Source organism: Myotis daubentonii, chromosome 15 (assembly GCF_963259705.1).
Source record: "Myotis daubentonii chromosome 15, mMyoDau2.1, whole genome shotgun sequence".
NCBI lineage: Eukaryota > Metazoa > Chordata > Mammalia > Chiroptera > Vespertilionidae > Myotis > Myotis daubentonii.
This window is the reverse complement of record NC_081854.1, coordinates 17,775,556-17,792,750: the sequence shown is the minus strand read 5'-3', so window position 1 is coordinate 17,792,750 and position 17,195 is coordinate 17,775,556. Positions and strand designations below refer to the sequence as shown.

The 17,195-nt window shown below is 47.4% G+C and overlaps 1 protein-coding gene across 15 annotated transcripts in view; it reads right to left on the bottom strand.

Annotated features, from left to right (window-relative positions):
• The window catches only part of LOC132216799 (carcinoembryonic antigen-related cell adhesion molecule 1-like), a 287,472-nt gene that overhangs the window by 129,332 nt on the left and 140,945 nt on the right, over positions 1-17,195 (bottom strand). For 2 of the 15 annotated variants that reach the window (XM_059666331.1, XM_059666329.1), the window contains exon 9: positions 13,227-13,586. The exons of 9 other annotated variants lie outside the window; for them this stretch is intronic. In XM_059666331.1, coding sequence (XP_059522314.1) covers positions 13,227-13,586 — 360 coding nt within the window. 4 more of the 15 variants (XM_059666366.1, XM_059666328.1, XM_059666333.1 and 1 more) reach the window with 4 other exon arrangements.

Here is a 17,195-nt window from a genome sequence, read left to right as displayed (position 1 = left end):
TGGTCTAGTTTCATTTTTTTGCATGTGTCTGACCAAATTTCACAGCACCATTGATTGAAGAGACTGTCTTGACTCCATTGTATGCTCTTGCCTCCTTTGTCAAATATTAATTGAGCATAGTGGTTTGGGTCAATTTCTGGGATCTCTATTCTATTCCATTGGTCTATATGTCTGTTCTTGTGCCAGTACCAGGCAGTTTTGAGAACAGTGGCTTTGTAATACAGCTTGATATCTGGTATTGAGATCCCTCCTACTTTGTTCTTCTTTCTCAGGATCGCAGCAGATGTTCGGTTTTTTTTTTTTTAATTCCAGATGAATTTTTTGAGAGTTTGTTCTGTGAAATATGCTGTTGGTATTTTAATGGGGAGTGCATTGAATCTATAGATTGCTTTGGGTAGTATGGACATTTTGATGATGTTGATTCTACCAGTCCATGAAAATGGTATGTTCTTCCATCTGTTTATGTCTTCCTCTATCTCTTTTTTCAATGTCCTGTAGTTTTCTGGATAGAGGTCTTTTACCTCCTTGGTTAAGTTTATTCATAGATATCTTAATTTTTTTGGTGCAATCGTAAATAGGATTGTTTTTTAAATTTCTCTTTCTGCAAGTTCACTATTGGCGTATAAAAATGCCATAGATTTCTTGGCATTAATTTTGTATCCTGCTACATTGCCAAATTCATTTGTTAGGTCTAATAGTTTTTTGATGGAGTCTTTAGGGTTTTCTAAGTACAGTATCATGTCACCTGCGAATAATGACAATTTTACTTCTTCTTTTCCAATTTGGATGCCTTTTATTTCTTCTTCTTGTCTGATCGCTTTGGCTAGCACTTCCAGTACTATGTCGAACAGTAGTGGTGAAAGTGGGCATCCCTGTCTTGTTCCTGTTCTTAAGGGAAATGGTTTTAGTTTTTGCCCATTGGGTATGATATTGGCTGTGGGTTTGTCATATAAGGCTTTTATTATGTTGAGGTATGATCTCTCTATTCCCACTTTGCTGAGTGTTTTTATCAGAAAAGGGTGTTGGACTTTGTCAAATGCCTTTTCTGCATCAATCGATATGATTATGTGATTTTTGTCTCTCAACTTGTTTATATGATGTATCATATTTATTGATTTGTGGATATTGTACTAGCCTTGCATTCCTGGAATAAATCCCACTTGGTCATGGTGTATGATCTTTCTAATGAAATGCTGGATCCAGTTTGTTAGAATTTTGTTGAGGATTTTAGCATCTATGTTCATCAGGGATATTGGCCTGTAATTCTCTTTCTTTGTGGTGTCTTTATCTGGTTTTGGGATTAGTGTAATGCTGGCTTCATAGAAAGAGCGTAGAAGTATGCCTTCCTCTTGAATTTTTTGGAACAGTCTGAGAAGGATTGGCTTTAGTTCTTCTTTGAATGTTTAGTAAAACTCTCCTGTGAAGCCATCTGGTCCAGGGCTTTGTTTGCTGGAAGCTTTTTGATTACTGTTTCAATTTCATCTGTAATTATTGGCCTATTCAGGTTTTTTGACTCTTCCTGATTGAGTTTTGGAAACTTGTATTTTTCTAGGAATGTGTCCATTTCATTGAGGTTGTCCAGTTTGTTGGAGTAGAGTTGTTCGTAGTATTTTTTGACAATCCTTTGTATATCAGTAGGATCAGTTGTTACTTCACCTCTTTCATTTCTGATTTTGTTTATTTGGGTCCTCTCTCTTTGTTTCTTGGTGAGCCTGGTGAGAGGTTCATCAATCTTGTTAATCCTTTCAAAGAACCAGCTCTTGGTTTCATTGATCTTTTGTATTGCTTTTTTGGTCTCTATGTTCTTTATTTCTGCTCTGATCTTTATTATTTCCTTCCTTCTGGATATTGTGGGCTTTTCTTGTTGCTCTCTTTCTAATTCTTTGAGTTGTAGGGTCAGATCATTTATTGCCAGTTCTTCTTGTTTTTTTTTTTTTTTTTTTTTTAGGTACACCTGTAGAGCTGTGAACTTCCCTCTCAGGACTGCTTTCATCGTGTCCCATAGATTTTGGATTGTTGTGTTTTCATTGTCATTTGTTTCCAGGATGCTTTTTATTTCTTCTTTGATCTCTCTGGTAATCCAGTCATGGTTTAATAGCATGCTATTTAGCCTCCAAGTGTTTGATTTTTTTCAATGTTTTTATTGTAGTTGATTTCTAATTTTATGTCATTGTGATCTGAGAAGATGCTTGTTATGATTTCTATTCTCTTGAATTTGAAGAGACTTTGCCTGTGTCCTAATATATGGTCTATCTTTGAAAATGTCCCATGTGCACTGGAGAAGACTGTATATTCTGTAGCTTTGGGGTGAAATATTCTGAAGATGTCAATTAAGTCCATCTGATCTAGTGAGCCATTTAGGATTGCTGTTTCTTTGCTGATTTTTTGTTTAGAGGATTTATCCAGTGGTGTCAGTGGGGTATTGAAGTCCACTACTATGACTTTATTGCTATCGATCTCTCCCTTGATATCTTCCAGAAGTTGTTATGTATTTGGGTGCTCCTGTATTGGGTGCATATATGTTTACCAGAGTTATATCTTCTTGTTGAATTGCTCCCTTTAGTATTATGTAGTGGCCTTCCTTATCTCTTGTTATGGCCTTTACTTTGAGGTCTATTTTGTCAGATATAAGTATCACAACCCCCGCTTTTTTCTCATTTCCATTTGCCTGAAAAATTTTTTTCTATCCCTTCACTCTCAGTCTGTGTGAATCCTTTGTTCTGAGGTGGGTCTCTTGCAGACAGCAAATATATGGGTCATGTTTTCTTATCCATTCAGCTACCCTGTGTCTTTTGATTGGAGCATTTAATCCATTTACATTTAATGTTATTATTGAAAAGTACTTGTTTGTGGTCATTTTTATTCTTAATGCTTGTGTTTCTTCTTGTCTTTCTGTTTCTTATTTTTACAGCAGTCCCTTTAGCATTTCTTGCATTGCTGGTTTGGTGGTAATAAACTCTTTTAGCCCTTTTTTGTCTGTGAAGCTCCTGATTCCACCTTCAATTTTGAATGATAGCCTTGCTGGGTATAGTATTCTTGGATTCATTCCCTTGCTTTGCATCACTTTGTATATATTTCATTCCATTCCCTTCTTGCCTGGTGTGTTTCTCTTGAGAAGTCAGCTGATATTCTAAAAGGAGATTCCTTGTAGGTAGCTTTCTGTCTCTCTCTGGCAGCCTTTAAGATTCTTACTTTGTCGTTGGTGTTTGCCAATTTAATTATGTTGTGTCTTGGTGTTGGTCTTTTGGGGTTCATCTTGTTTGGCACTCTATGTGCTTCTTGGTCTTGTGTAGTTTTTTTCTCGCCAGTATCAGGGAAGTTTTCTGTCATTATTTCTTCAAACAGGTTTTCTATTCCTTGCTTCTCCTCCTTTCCTTCTGGTACCCTTATTAAGCGAATGTTGTTTCGTTTTGCATTGTCCAAAAGCTCCCTTAGGCTCTCCTCTTGCTTTTTAAGTTTTTTTTTCCAGTTGCTCCTGTGTTTGTGTGTTTTTTCCTACCTTGTCTTCTAATTCGCTGATGCGGTCCTCAGCCTCTTCTAGTCTGCTGTTTAAGCCCTCCATTGTGTTCTTTATTGCAGCTATGTTGTTCTTCATTTCCTCTTAGTTCCTTTTCGTGTTGGTGACATTCTCATTCAGCTCCTTATAATTCTCATTGAGTTGTGTGTATTTGTCATCCAGCCATTTGAACATCCTTATAACCATTACTCTGAATTCTTTCTCTGATAAGTTAGTAGCCTCAATTTCATTTAACTCTCTTTCTGGTGATTTCTCTTTTTCTTTCCTTTGCGGATTGCTTTTTTGTCTTCCCATGTTTTGCTGTAATGTTTTAATTGTAGCTCCGATTGCTTTGCTACCCAGTTTCTTTAGGGTATGGTGCTACTGGTGTGACCTCTCAGGTCTCCTAGGTTTGGTAGTCTAGTGTAGCTGCCTACTTGAGCTATTTGGGTTCTCTTGATATAGGCCTGCGAGCTGGAAAGGCACAACTGAGGTGTCTAGAAGTCAGCAGCTATGGAGGGGGTGTTCCAAATTTTGCTGTCTTATGCCCTTGGTTGAAATCACCCGTGCCCCGCAGGGACTCACAGTGGCACCCAGGAACCGTCTATTGGGGTGGTGGGGCTCAGGAAGCCTGCGCTCTGGCAAAGCATGACTGTGGTGTCCAGAGTTCTATAGTTGTGGGGTGGGCAGACTCAGCTTTTGCTGCTGCCTCCGTGGTTGGATACACGCGATCCCAGTGGCAGCTCACAAGGCACCTGTGGTGAGTTTGCCAGCAGGGTGTCCTGACACACTCTGAAGGGCCCTGGCACTGAAGCCACTGGATTGCAGTGTCTGTGGGCAGGTATCCCAGAAGAGGGAATTCAGCGTTTCTACAGAACAGCTCCCCTGTTTGTTTAAGTATGTGACCAGCAGCGCTCGCAGTGGGGCCCCAGGTCTGCCTGTGGAGCGGTGGTCTTGGGAGACCTGGAAAAGCATGCAACTGTAGTGTCCAGAGTTCTGCAGCTGTGGGGTGGGGAAACTCAGTTTTTGCTGATGCACCTGTGGTGGATAGGCTTGCATTCCCAGTGGCAGCACACAGGCGCACTCACAGTGAGTTTGCTAGCACAGGCGCACTGAAGCACTCTGAAGGGCCCTGGCATGCTTAATCAAGGCGTCTTTGGGCCGGTATCCAAGATGGGTGAATTCAGAATTTCTACTACCCAGGGTAGTGCGTCCCTATTAGTTCAAGATCGGACCCAGCAGAGGCTCACTGAGGCTTCCCAAAGTGCCCTGTGGAGATGGGCTCAGGGAGAGTGAGCAATTGTGGCAGTGCAGTTCGCCAGCGCTGAGCTCTGACGCACTCTGAGGGGCCCTGGTGCTGAAGGGCCCTGGCGCTGAAGTTGTGCAGCTGCGTGTGTGTGGGCAATCTAATCAGGCAGAGGGAATTCAGAATTTCTACTGGGGGCCTTTGCGCCTGTGTCTGTACAAAATCACATCCAGCTGAGGCTCCCAGTGACTCCTAGGAGAAGTCTATGGAGTGGGGCTCCTCGGAAACCTGTGAACTGGAGACATGCGAATGTGATGTCTGAGGTCTGCCACTGGGGAGGGGAGGCTGCACTTACTGCTGCAGGCAGGCTTGGTGCTCCTTTGGAGGTGGAGATCCCAGGGTCTGCGAGTGTGACTGCAGGATTTTGGTTGGAGTGGCTGCCGGGTTGGTCGCGGGCGGGCAGTCTCCCAGGCCTGTCTGGGTGGTGGTGCTGATGAGTTCCTAGAAGAGGCCGCTCTCCCCATTAAGATGGTGTGAGCTCCATGCCCGAGTCCTGCAGTCCGGGGAGTGCAACAGCAGTGGTAGTCTCTCCGTGTCCCAGAAAGCCTGTTCTTCCAGCCTCTGCTGCTCCTGCTGGAGTTAACTGTCCCTCACTCAGTCACACACACAACACACACATCCACTCACTCTCCTTTTATCCCCTCACTCACTCACTTCCTATCCCTCACCTCCATAATTCCAGCAGCCATTATTTGATGCTCTAAGCCACATCAAGGTTTTTGTTACCAAACTGGCTTAGTGGGGACATTTGATCCAACCCTTCCTGTCCAGGCTCTTCCACCCTCAGCTGTGTGGCCTTGGCCAGGATGACTTTCAGACCCTGAGGCAGCCCATCCCCTCACCAGGGAGGGTGGACTTAGAAAAACAACAGGAGGTGCCTTACTGAGCACTTACTACCTGCTGGCCCCGCTGCAGGTGTGTGGAGAGAACCAGGACAGTCCTGAGGGCACAGTTCCTTAATTGTGCCTCATTTATAGGTGAGGAAGCTGTTGAGGAAACCACCCTGGTCAGCAGCTGGTGAGGGAGGAGCTGGATGGAGGGAGTTAGGGGCCTCCATGGGGAAGCTGGGAGGCCACAGGGAGCAGGCCCAGAACCCTCTGAGGACGGGGTCTTTTTCCTCTTGGCCTGGGCTCTGCTGGGGGTCAGCCTGGATCAGGGGACAGGATTAGGGTGAGGGTGAAGGAAATGCCATGGTACCTCCTCGTCCTCCTGAGGTACAGGAAATAGCCCAGGGAGACCCTCAGAGCCAGCACGATGAGGACCCCGATAACGCTGCCAACGATGGTCCCCACAGAATACCCCGTGTAGTTTTGTTCTTCTGAAAGGAGAAGGGAAAGGGGGAGAGGTGAAGGCCCAAGTCCATTCAGGGGAAACCAGGAGGGGCCCTTGCAGGGGGAGGCCTGGTGAAGGAGGAAGGAACTGCCACCTAGTCTGTGCTGTTTGGGAGTGTCAGTCCTGACACCCCACTTCTGGTGGTTGCATCATTCTCTGTTTTGCACATTTGAAACCTTCCATTTGCTGTAACTTTGCACGTACTCTCACACCCATCATTCCCATGTCCTGGTAATTTTCCTCTTAACTCCTCTTTCCCTCACATGTTCTATCTCTTACCCCTGTTTCTTCTTTTCCATCACGATGGACAGTCTTAGCAGGCACCTTACCTGTCAACTCAGTGCTGATGAGTAATAAGAATGTGCTGAGTGTTTTCAATGGTCCAGTAGGGTGGGAAATACTCTACTTTCATGTCATTTGATCCTCCCACCCCCACCAGGGACAGGGGTGTTACCCCCATGAGCACAAACAGAATCAGGGATGGGAGGTGCTTAATAAATTGCCGGAGTTACAGATCTGGTGAGTGGTGAATGACATTTTCACCAAGTTCTGATTGACTTTACAGCTACTGACAACAGCGTTTATAAAAATAGTAATAATTGGTACACTGACTGAGTCCTGACTGAGCATGACCCTGGCTGAGGGCTTTATTCTCATTAACCTCTCAAGAAATATCCTAACAACAGTGTTTAGGTCCAGCTGTTTTATTCCAGTTTGGAGATGATGAAACTGAGGCTCAGGTAGGTGAGAGCCTTCCCCATGGTCAGACAGTTTAGACTCATAGAACCGAGACAATGACAAGATTAGCCTAATACTGGGGTCCATACCCATGTGCTCTATAGGCTCTGAAGGAGGCTCCCACCTCCTCAAGGCTTTCATCCATCTCACCCCCTGCCCGTGAAATATACAAAGGCAAGTGGGAGAGGTCGAGGGTCACTCATATTGCACATGTAGCCCGAAGAGGTCACTTTTGCTGGAACTGACGGGGTTGAAGACCTCACACTGATAACCCCCGGCATCCTCCCTCCTGACGGGGTCTATGGTGAGGGTGCTGTTGTCCTGGGACAGCTTCATCCTGTCTGTGAGCAGGAGACTCTGGTTTTTGAAGAGCCACCGGATGGAGATCCCTGTGTCATTTGTGAGGCAGGTCAGGACCACGGCGTCATTATGCTCTGTGACTGTGACATTGCTGGCTCGGATGGAGGGCTTTCCCACGGGCTCTGTGGAGAAACAGAGGAGGTGACTGACTGAGAGTGGGCTCCTTCCTCAGAGATGTCAGCCACTCCCAGGCCACGGTGATCTTTGTAAAGGTCACCAGAGGAGGACTCTGACCTCTGCAGGGTGAGGACCTTTGTTCAGGTGACAGTCTGTAAGGAGAGGGCTATACCCCCCTCTTCCCTCCAGATCACCTGGATATCTGAGATATTAGGTCTGGGAGACTTAGATCTTGTGTCCAGCATCTTTATCACCAGGTGGCATTTTCCACCCATTGGCTTTTGTGTGATTTCCATAGTTGTCTGTGACTTTCTAAATAATCACATCCCCTCTCTCATATGGTGACTATACATAGAGATGGGAAGGCATTTTTGTTTTGTTAAGTAATTTATTAGAGACTATAACCCAGGCAGTCTTCATGACCTTAGGACCTGGAGAAGTTTCAATCTAAAGGATTTCTCAGTGTGAATAGGACTTTCACTTCCTGGCCTTTGGATTGAATATCAGGGAGAAGGAAGTCCCTAGAGAGAAGTAGTCAGGTTTAACATCAGGCTGGTACTCTTAGCTTACTTCGTAAACTACACACTTTGTGGCACTGCTCCTACTGTCCCATGAATCTACATACATGTCAAGGAAGCACTACCATTCACTGTGCTCCGTAGGAATGTCACATATGGTCGTCTAGCACATTGTTGTGCAGCTGGTGACTTCAGAGTCAGGACACAGCTCAGAGGAGGATCTCCTGTGTCTCACTCTCTCCCCACATACATGCAGCCTGGTCTGAGGGAGGCATGGTGTCGATAGGTGACATATTCGGCACTTTGGAGGACAGGCTACTCATGCACCTTCACCACAGACCCCTGTCCCAGCACAGAGGGCACAGAGCTGTCAGTCACCAGGTGAGCCTGGAGCAGAGCAGGGAGCAGGGATTTGTCCTATTTACCCCTCCTCAGAGGGTGTTTCATCCTTTAGTTTGGGGAAAAGAGATGAGGTTGTTCAAAGCCTTGTATGTTCCTTGTAGCACATGGAGCAGGTAAAAGACAAGAGGTGACAGAAGGTAAGTGTTAGTGACAGAAGAAGCAACTTTGCCTTGAAGACCCTTGTTTTCCCCTCTGGAAAACTCCCTCCCTCCACCACTTGACTCTTTCTGGGGCTGAGAGAACTCCCTCCTCACTTTCCAAGGCTGGACCCCAGCTTTACTATGACAAATCAGAAGAGCAATGGAGGAGAGTCTACAGAGATGTAGTGGGAGGACTCAGGGGAAGACTGTGATTTGCTTGTGTCCATGGCCACAGGATGGTAGACAACACCCTCTAGACTCTGTCCTGAAAACCAGACACACCTGCAACCCACAGCCTGGTGCCAGTGGTCCAGGAGGCACTTACCATAGACTGTGATAGTCTTGATTATAGTCTTATGGAGACCAGCGACAGAGTTATAGGCGAGGCAGGTATAGGATCCACTGTAATTTGAAGTGATGCTGGGGATAAAGAGCTCCTGTGCAGGGTGCTGAGAACTCCCATTGATAAGCCAAAAATACTGTGCAGGCGGGTTAGAGGCTGCCTGGCAGGAGAGTTTGAGGTTTGTCCCACGTAGGTAATGGGAGTCTGAGGGGGAAATGGTGGGGGTGTCCGGGCCATCTGGAGCAAAGAGAACACAGTCACACATGATGTAATCAGAGGGAAGGGGAAGGTCTGGTCTGTGTAAGGGCCACACTGTCTCTCTGAAATGGATCACAGCCTTGTTTTAAAATGTTTCACCCATAGCCCTCTGTGTTCACTGAGCCTGAGTCATTAACCTTTTTGTCCCATGAAATCTTGTTAACCCCAAGACTCTCCAAACTGGAGTATCCTGTCTCCTCCCAGTTTTGGCTCAAGGCTGAGTCTGCCTAGATGTGTCTGGTACAGGAACTCATGGCCCCCCTGGGTGTTCAGAGTGGGGGTCTGTGTACTTGGACCTGAGAGGGATGGATGTAGCCTGGTCTCTGGCAGTGTGGATTCAGGTGAACAGCCTGGTCCAGGCAGGGACAGAAGTTACTCACAGACAACATTCAGTGTGAAAGGGTCACTGCGGCCGGCACTCATGGGGTTCTGGATTTCACACTCATAGGGTCCCGTGTCTTTCCTTGTGACAGGGAGTAAAGTGAGAGTCCTATTGTCCTTGGACAGCTGCAGTCTGGCACTGCCTGGGAGACTCTGACTGTTGATCAACCACAGGTAGGTGGTGTCATGAGTCCGAGGTTCACACATTAACATGACAGGGTCCTTGTACTCCTCGGGGTTGGAGTTGTTGCTTGTGATGCTGGGTTTGGGTAACTCTGCTGTGCAGTCAACAGAGAGAACATTGCCCATTGAGTCTTCCAAAGTCTTCTTCAATCAGAATTGGTGCCTCTCAGCTAACTTGAGTTCTTCAAGAAATAAGTCAGGTCTGTGCGTCGCAAGACAAACAAATGATTGAGGGTCTGAGGGTTCAGAGATTGCAAGGCCACCTGCTTTATGTCTGGGAGAAAAAGCACAGACTTTCTCAGGTGTCAGATAACTGTCAGGGTTTGATTACAGAGAGACACAGCACTGGAAGTCAGAGACCATATGTCCTGCCTCCTCACTGACCAGCTAACTGCCTGGCTTACCTTGGGTCTCACCTGGAAGGTGTAGGTGCTGAGTCCCTTCCAGCTACTCAGACCTATATTGTCAGATCAACATGTGTTTCCACTGAAGCCTCATGTTCCAGAGTTGACCTAGAGATGAGTAATGATGGGCCATCCCATATTCCTTAAATCCTGAGAAGACTAGGCACTGTGGCCCTGAACTGGGTATCTGAGCAGAAAAAATACACAGGAGACAAGAAGCAACTCTGTTGGTGAGTTTAGTACCCAGACTGAAGGTCCACGAGGAGTGGCTGTCTATCCAGGAGTTCACTGGTGACTGACATGAGACAGTGACTCCAGAAAGGGCAGAGCAGAATCCAGGAATGATTTAGAAAAGAGTGAGGGAAGGCGGGAGCTGGCTGGCGGTGGCAGCAGAGCCGGGCTCTCTGCATTGGTCTTTAATATTCTTTCTGCCACTGCAGAGGGCAGAGATCTTTCCTCAACATGCAAACAATAGCATGTACGGAAGGGGGGCTTGTGGAAGGTGGAGGAGCATGAACTTGTGGAAGATATGGCCCTCGTGGACCATTTGTGTTTGGCAGTTATGAGATAGATTTTGATCTAAACTGTGAAAGAATATGTGAAAATCACTCATGCCCCAAAGTTCTAATAACTGTTTTTGGAGGAATCTCTGTCTAGAGAGCATGAAGAAGACCAAGTTGTCCAACCAGGTCACACTGTGACGAAAGGGAGATGCCACAGTGGGTTTGAAATGAGGGACTCCCTGGGATAGAGAGAAGGTGAGTCCTGCTAAGAGTACAGAAGTGACCGGGAGGCATGTCCAGGTGTCTCTGCTGTATAAAGAGAGGGATGACTCCAGATTGGAAGAAAGGACATGTGCCATGTTAGGCAGAAGGTCCTTCTAGGGAAAGTCAGGCCGATGGGGAGGAGCCCACACATGGGCATGTGGCATATGTTCTTCCTTTTCTTTCTAACTCAGGAAACAACTGGAGTTTAGTCGTATTTATTCAAATTGGGCAGCATCTGAGAGAAAGGAGAGTGGCTGGTGGATCTCACAGTCTGAGAGGATCCCACCCTGTGGTCAAGGACACATGTGTGGAAACAGGCAGTGAACCATTCAGATGGTGCAGGGTCACCAGGCCCACCTTGGAAACGTCTCGGGAGCCACTGGGAGGAATGGGAGCCTCACACCAGGACAAGGGTGTGAGTAACCAGTCAGTGGTGAAGTGAGCCCATGAGCTTTGGGGACTGAGACCTGTCCTTCTGCCTTTTGACTCCCTGGTTGAGTCATTTAGAGATTAGGTTAATGGTTTATATGTCTCTGTCAGGTGGCCTGTTCCTCTTGTTGGCCTCAGGGGAGGAAGAAGCTCTGGATGGGGGCCCAGCAGATGCTCTTTCTCCTGGTGGCCTGGGAAACTGGCTCATGACAGAACTGGGGCTGTTGCTCCCACATATTTTTGTGTCCTTTCCTATTGCCCGAGAGGGTGGGCCTGGACACAGGTGCTAGCAGGGCAGTCTGCACAGTGGGGAAAGCAGAGCAGAGCCAGGCAGTGTGTCTGGAGTGAAGGAGGAGGCAGATAAGGGACATGAAAGGAGCAGAGAGAGGCAGAATGTCCTTGGTGAGCAGTGGGGGTCAAAGGTGACTTCAAAGACCCCAGGGACCAAGAGCCCACAGCTTCCCCAGCGCAGGAGCAGTGCAGCCTGGAAAACCTTCCCCAGTGGAACAGCACCACAGTCACCAAGGGACTTGGCTCCTGAGGAGGCTTCAGGGACAGGTGGTCAGAGGGCTGGACATGGCTCTCAGCACCTGTAGGGACAGGGAACAGGTGTGGCCAAAACCTTTTAGGACTCTGCATCGAGGTTCCAGTCTCTGAGGCAAGTATGTATCATTCATTCATTCATTCATTCATTCATTCATCATTCACTATCATTCCTTCCCTCCTTCATGAAAGAGCAAGTGAGTGCTGGTCCCTGAGCTGGTAGCAGGTGCAGGGTGGAGAGTGAGAAGGCAAAGTCCATTGCTTCATAGGTAGTGGGAGTGACGCCAATACATCAGGAAACAAATAAGTGGTTTCAAGTCCAGTGCAGGGAAGTGTGGATAGATAACCTGAAGGGGAAGGCCTGGGCACTCCCAGCAGTAACTCTGAATGTTATTGTAGGTAATCTGATTCTAGAGTGAAAATTAATTCTCCATTTGCTTTATCACCAGACCAGAAAATCTACCTTCAGTAGGGACCCCTAAGAAAAAGCATTGAACCAATGGCTGGTCTCAGAGTCCACAGACACCTAAGACCCTCATGGAGGAGAGGATGGGGCTGTGGCTGTGCAAGGACCTTGCTGAGCATGAAGAAGAGCATGTGTCTGTGTGAGCCTGATTCAGTGACTGTATCACACTGTGCCTCCGTTTCCCCTGAATAAAAATAGAACAAATGGCAAATGAACTCTGGATTACCATGTTGTCTGTGAATTGTCCTTAAAACATCTCTGACTACCTGAACTCAAGCCCAGTATAGAGGAGACACTGACTTAAATGGCCACTACCATTATTTGTCTCCATGAGAGAGAATTCCTGGGCTGACCCCTGGTGGACAAGGAACTGTCAGGAGCATCTTCTCTCCTCTGTTCCTTCCTGGAGACCTGACCTCCCTCCGGAGTCTCCTAAGTCCCTCAGAAGAGTGAGCTAATGATACAGGGTATTTTGTCTATTTGTACTCTCCTGACACCGCCTTAATTGAAGGAGTAGGCTCTGTCCCTGTCCTGCTGTGGCTCTTGGGGCTGATCCCTGGCTGGTGAGCTGGAGTAGAGCCACTGCTCCCACCCAGCCCTTCCAGGAGGTCAAACCCAACCTGACACAGGCTCCCCAGGTTCCCTGGAGTCAGGAGCCCTGGAACAGGGGTGTGAGAGGGGTTCCCAGGCTGAGCTTCTCTGTGAGCATTCCAGGGTCCCCTCAGGACAGTCCCTCACCAAGCTCTTCAGGGTTTTCTCAGTGTCATGGTCATGAGGAGGGGACCAGGTGCTGGACTGAGACTCTGCTGAGTCACTCCCATAAGACTTCTCTCTGTGTAGAATGTCTGTAGTGCTGGAACCTAGGAAGGGAACTCTGATCTTAGGAAGTTTGTTTCCACTCTGTGTTTCCTGCACTAAATGCCCAAAGCCAACCTGGGAGATGATGCAGAGGGGGACTGAGGCAGAGTTGAGGGCTGTCAGTCCTGTGTGTGAAGTAGACTTCACCCCACCCGACACCCAGAGGTCAGAGAGCAATCACTCACGGTATACACGGATCTGTCCAGTTACTTGCATGCTCTGATAATCTTTGTCTGTGACTAGTAGGGTATAGTATCCTGTGTCTTTCAGGGTGACGTTCTGGAACAGCAGGGATCCGTTGGGGTAAATTGTCTCTCTACCACTGCTTGCAGGCCCGGGGGTAGTTGTTTGAGTGTCTATTACATATGATACAATTTGATGGCTGTTGTCCACCTTTCCCCCTGTGTACCAGGAATAGCTTCCAAGATTCCCAGGCAGGTTGTGGACACGGAGAAGCACATCCTTCCCTTCGGCAGCATTGGGTGGCACTGATTCAATAGTGAGCTGGGCAGTGGTGGGCAGGCTCCAGAGGGTTAAGAGTGAGGCTAGGAGGGAAGAGGGAAATTGATCAACATTTGGAGCTATGTATTGGGATGGAGAGATGATCCCTGGGTCCTGAACAGGTCTCTTCATCTCTCAGCCTTGGTCTGAGTGTGTGTGTGTGTGTGTTTGTGTGTGTGTGTGTGTGTGTGTCCTGTGGTCAAGTTCAATAGCGTGGCCACCTCTGCTCTTATTTCCTCTGTTTTGAATCCTATTACTCACGTGTCTACCCTCAGATTCCTGCTGATACTCAGGAGTGTCCTTTTCTGATCACCTCCTCTAAAGACATCTGTCTTCACTTTCTGACATGTTCATGGGCCGTTTCCTGCAAGGCACTTGTGGTTACCTGACATCACATCTAGATCTTCCCTGGTCTGCCTCCTCTCATAGAACTTGAGATTCATGGGGACAGGGGCTTTTCTGATCTTGTTGCACCTGCAGTGCTTGCAGCAGACTGTAAATACTTGTGGGTGAATGAATGAGTGTTCAGGGTCCGGCACCTCCTGGGATGTATCTGCCCATTTCTGAGCTTGGTGGTGAGGACACTGTTTAGTGCCCCTGGTTAAATTTCCTATCTCCTCACATAACATGTTGTTATCTAAAGTTTTCAGCATTCAGCTCTCAGTGATGAGTAACTTGGGAAATGAGCAGCCATTGATGTGTTCCTGTGTCTCACCACTTCCACATCATTTTCCTGTTGCTGAGTCCCTTCCCCCATCCTACTCTGTTCTCCTGTCTCCTCTCCTCAAGTCCAAACAGAAGCCTGCCCCCTACCCCTTGTTTTCTCTGAGAGCCTGTGTTCCCCAGGAGTCCCCAGCTAGCTTGTGCCTCTCCTCCTCCCGTCCACCACCAGGTAGTTGTCCCCTCTCACCAGCAAGCAGGAGCCACTGCCAGGGGACAAGTCCTCTGTGTGCAGGGGCTGAGGGGGACTCCATGGTGTCTGCTGCCTGTTCTTTCCCTCCCTCTGTGGGAAGAGCTTGGATTCTAAAAATGCTCACACAAGCCCAGCTTTCCTAGTCGGTGGGATATGCTGTTCCTCCTCCCTGTGCACTGAGCCTCCTCCTGGGCAAAGATCACTTTTCTGGTCACATGGGCCAGGGGCGGGGTCTGTACACAGGTTCCTCCCTGCCTGCTCATTATTCCTGCCTCTCCTTTTCTTTCCTCTACATTTGCATTCCCTGTAATTGCTGAGGCTTCTTCCTTCTTCTGCAGTGACTCCTCCCCATGTACACACACACACACACACACACACACACACACACACATACACCTTGCTTGTGCAGTAGGCAGTTAGGCCTGAGCATAGTAGGACAATAGGCCAGTAGGGAAGGTCACCAGAATGGAAAGCCCCAGGTACCTAGCAATGTGCAAAACTGGACTGGGACCTTGCCCCCTGGGTAACCTTTCCTCCCAGAGCATATTCTGGTTTTGCAGTTTAGACCCTCTGACCTTTCATATCACTGGTCATGTGGTTCAGGCCCTCCTCTGACCTTTCCTCCCCTGGCATGTTGTTAGCAATGTGGGTTAGATGGCATTAGAGGGGGAAGAAACCAGAGGACCTAAGAATAACCTTCAGCATTAAGCCCTCAGGACAATGAGGTGCCAACTGGCATGAAATACATCTAGGCCTCAGTTGTGTTTCAGCTCCAGGCCCAGAAAAGCAGCAAAATCAGATGAGTGAGAACATCGTTGACATCAGGATCTACTGCATTGACTGATGATCTTTGACCCAAAAGGGCACACCTGGAAAGCTGATAAATATTTTCTTGGGCTCCTCCCCTGAGACCTCCAGATAAGTAACCTCAAGAAGTATGCCCCAGTGTGGCTATTTCTCTCTGCAACACACCCATGGCTGTCCCCACTTCTTCTCTCTTCAACGCTCTTATATTTGCTCTTTGTCCTAAGCTACACGCACCCTTCTTTTGTTCAGTAACCAGTTTCCTGAGCCCATTTCTTCTACAGCTCACTTCTTCTACCTCTGTGTCTTTCTAAATAAATTATCTCTTATAATTTGAGTTCTTGACTCTGAATTCTTCTCTTAGCTCAACTCAAGTACCGAGGTTGCTGAACTGAGGGCCTAACTCTGCAGGTTAACACCTGGTGCCATGCCACCGCTCACAATTAGACAAGTAGAAGCTTGGGGTGTATGTATCCAGGGCATCTCCCACAGCTCTGTGTGGAGTGCACAGTAGCCCTACCACTGCCTTCTTGCATCCCCATTTGTATCTTATCTTCAGAGCAGAAGCCTGGGACGACATCAGGAATTCTTTTCACAGGAATGCTACCCCCTTGTGTATGGTATCATCACGGGAACTTTCTAAAGATTTCAATGCCCAGGGGACATCTTCGAAATCCTGCTTTGGGCAATACACCTTGAAAACCGGGTCTTGGACCAGAGCAGTGACTTGGATTATTGGAGAGAACCAAGATGGTGGCATACGTAAACACCTGAATTGGCTGCCGCATACAACCACATTAAAACTACGCCTAAAAGACAAAACGAATACCATCTAGAACCATAGGAAGGCTGGCTGAGTGGAAATTCTACCACTAGAAGGAAAGAGAAAAGCACATTGAGTCCGGTAGGAGGTGCTGAGGTGTGGAAGCTTGGAGGTACGGAGGCCCGTATGAAAGGGGCTGGCAGTTGGGTACGCTGTTGTGTTTTTCAATTGGGAGGGAGAAACAAACTCCCGACTACTCTGAACTCCAGTTCCAGGTGAGAATTTGGGGACCCAGACTCATATGGAGAGAAACTGGACTGTCTGCCATCGAGCTAGAACGTGAGGGCGGCTTTCTCACAGATGTGCTTGTAGCGTTCATTGTTACTGAATGGGGCTGCAGGACACAGACCCCAGGACCTCTCTGAGGCAGAGCAGATTGGCAGCCATTGCAGTTTGCTCTGCCCTGGTGATTCCCTGAGAACCCGCCCCACCCAATTTACAACCCCACCCAAGGTGTATGCAGAGGCTTTTGCATATGAATGGCCTGGCCTTTTCCACCTAAAAACATGGGCAGACTCAGTGAGCACCAAAGCCCCACTGAAGCAAGTCCCGCCCCATAATGGTGTCTCCAGCACAGAAGTTCTCCCAGTGTAGACAAAACTTGTCCTCACAGCCAGTTGGCCTGGAGGTCAATTCCACTCAGTGATACCAACAGCAATCAAGGCTTAACTACAACAAGACTGTGCACACAGCCCACAAAGGGGTGCACCAAGAGTGTCTATTAGGGAGGCTGAGCCACTGGGCCCTATAGGACACCTAGCACACAAAACCACTCTATCAACACAGGGAAGCATCTAAAAATGTGGAGACAAAGAAACAGGTCACAAATGAAAGAAATGGAGGAAAGCAAACTTCTGGATATAGAGTTCAAAACCACAGTTATAAGGTTATTCGAGAATCTTCTAGAAACCTCCTAGAAATATAGTGAGACCCTCAAGGATATGAAAAAGGACCAAACAGAAATTAAGCATACACTGACTGAAATAAAGAATAATATACAGAAATCCAACAGCAGACTAGAGGATTCCAAGAATCAAGTCAAAGATTTGAAATATGAAGAAGCAAAAAACACCCAACCGGAAAAGCTAAAAGAAAAAAGAATCCAAAAATATG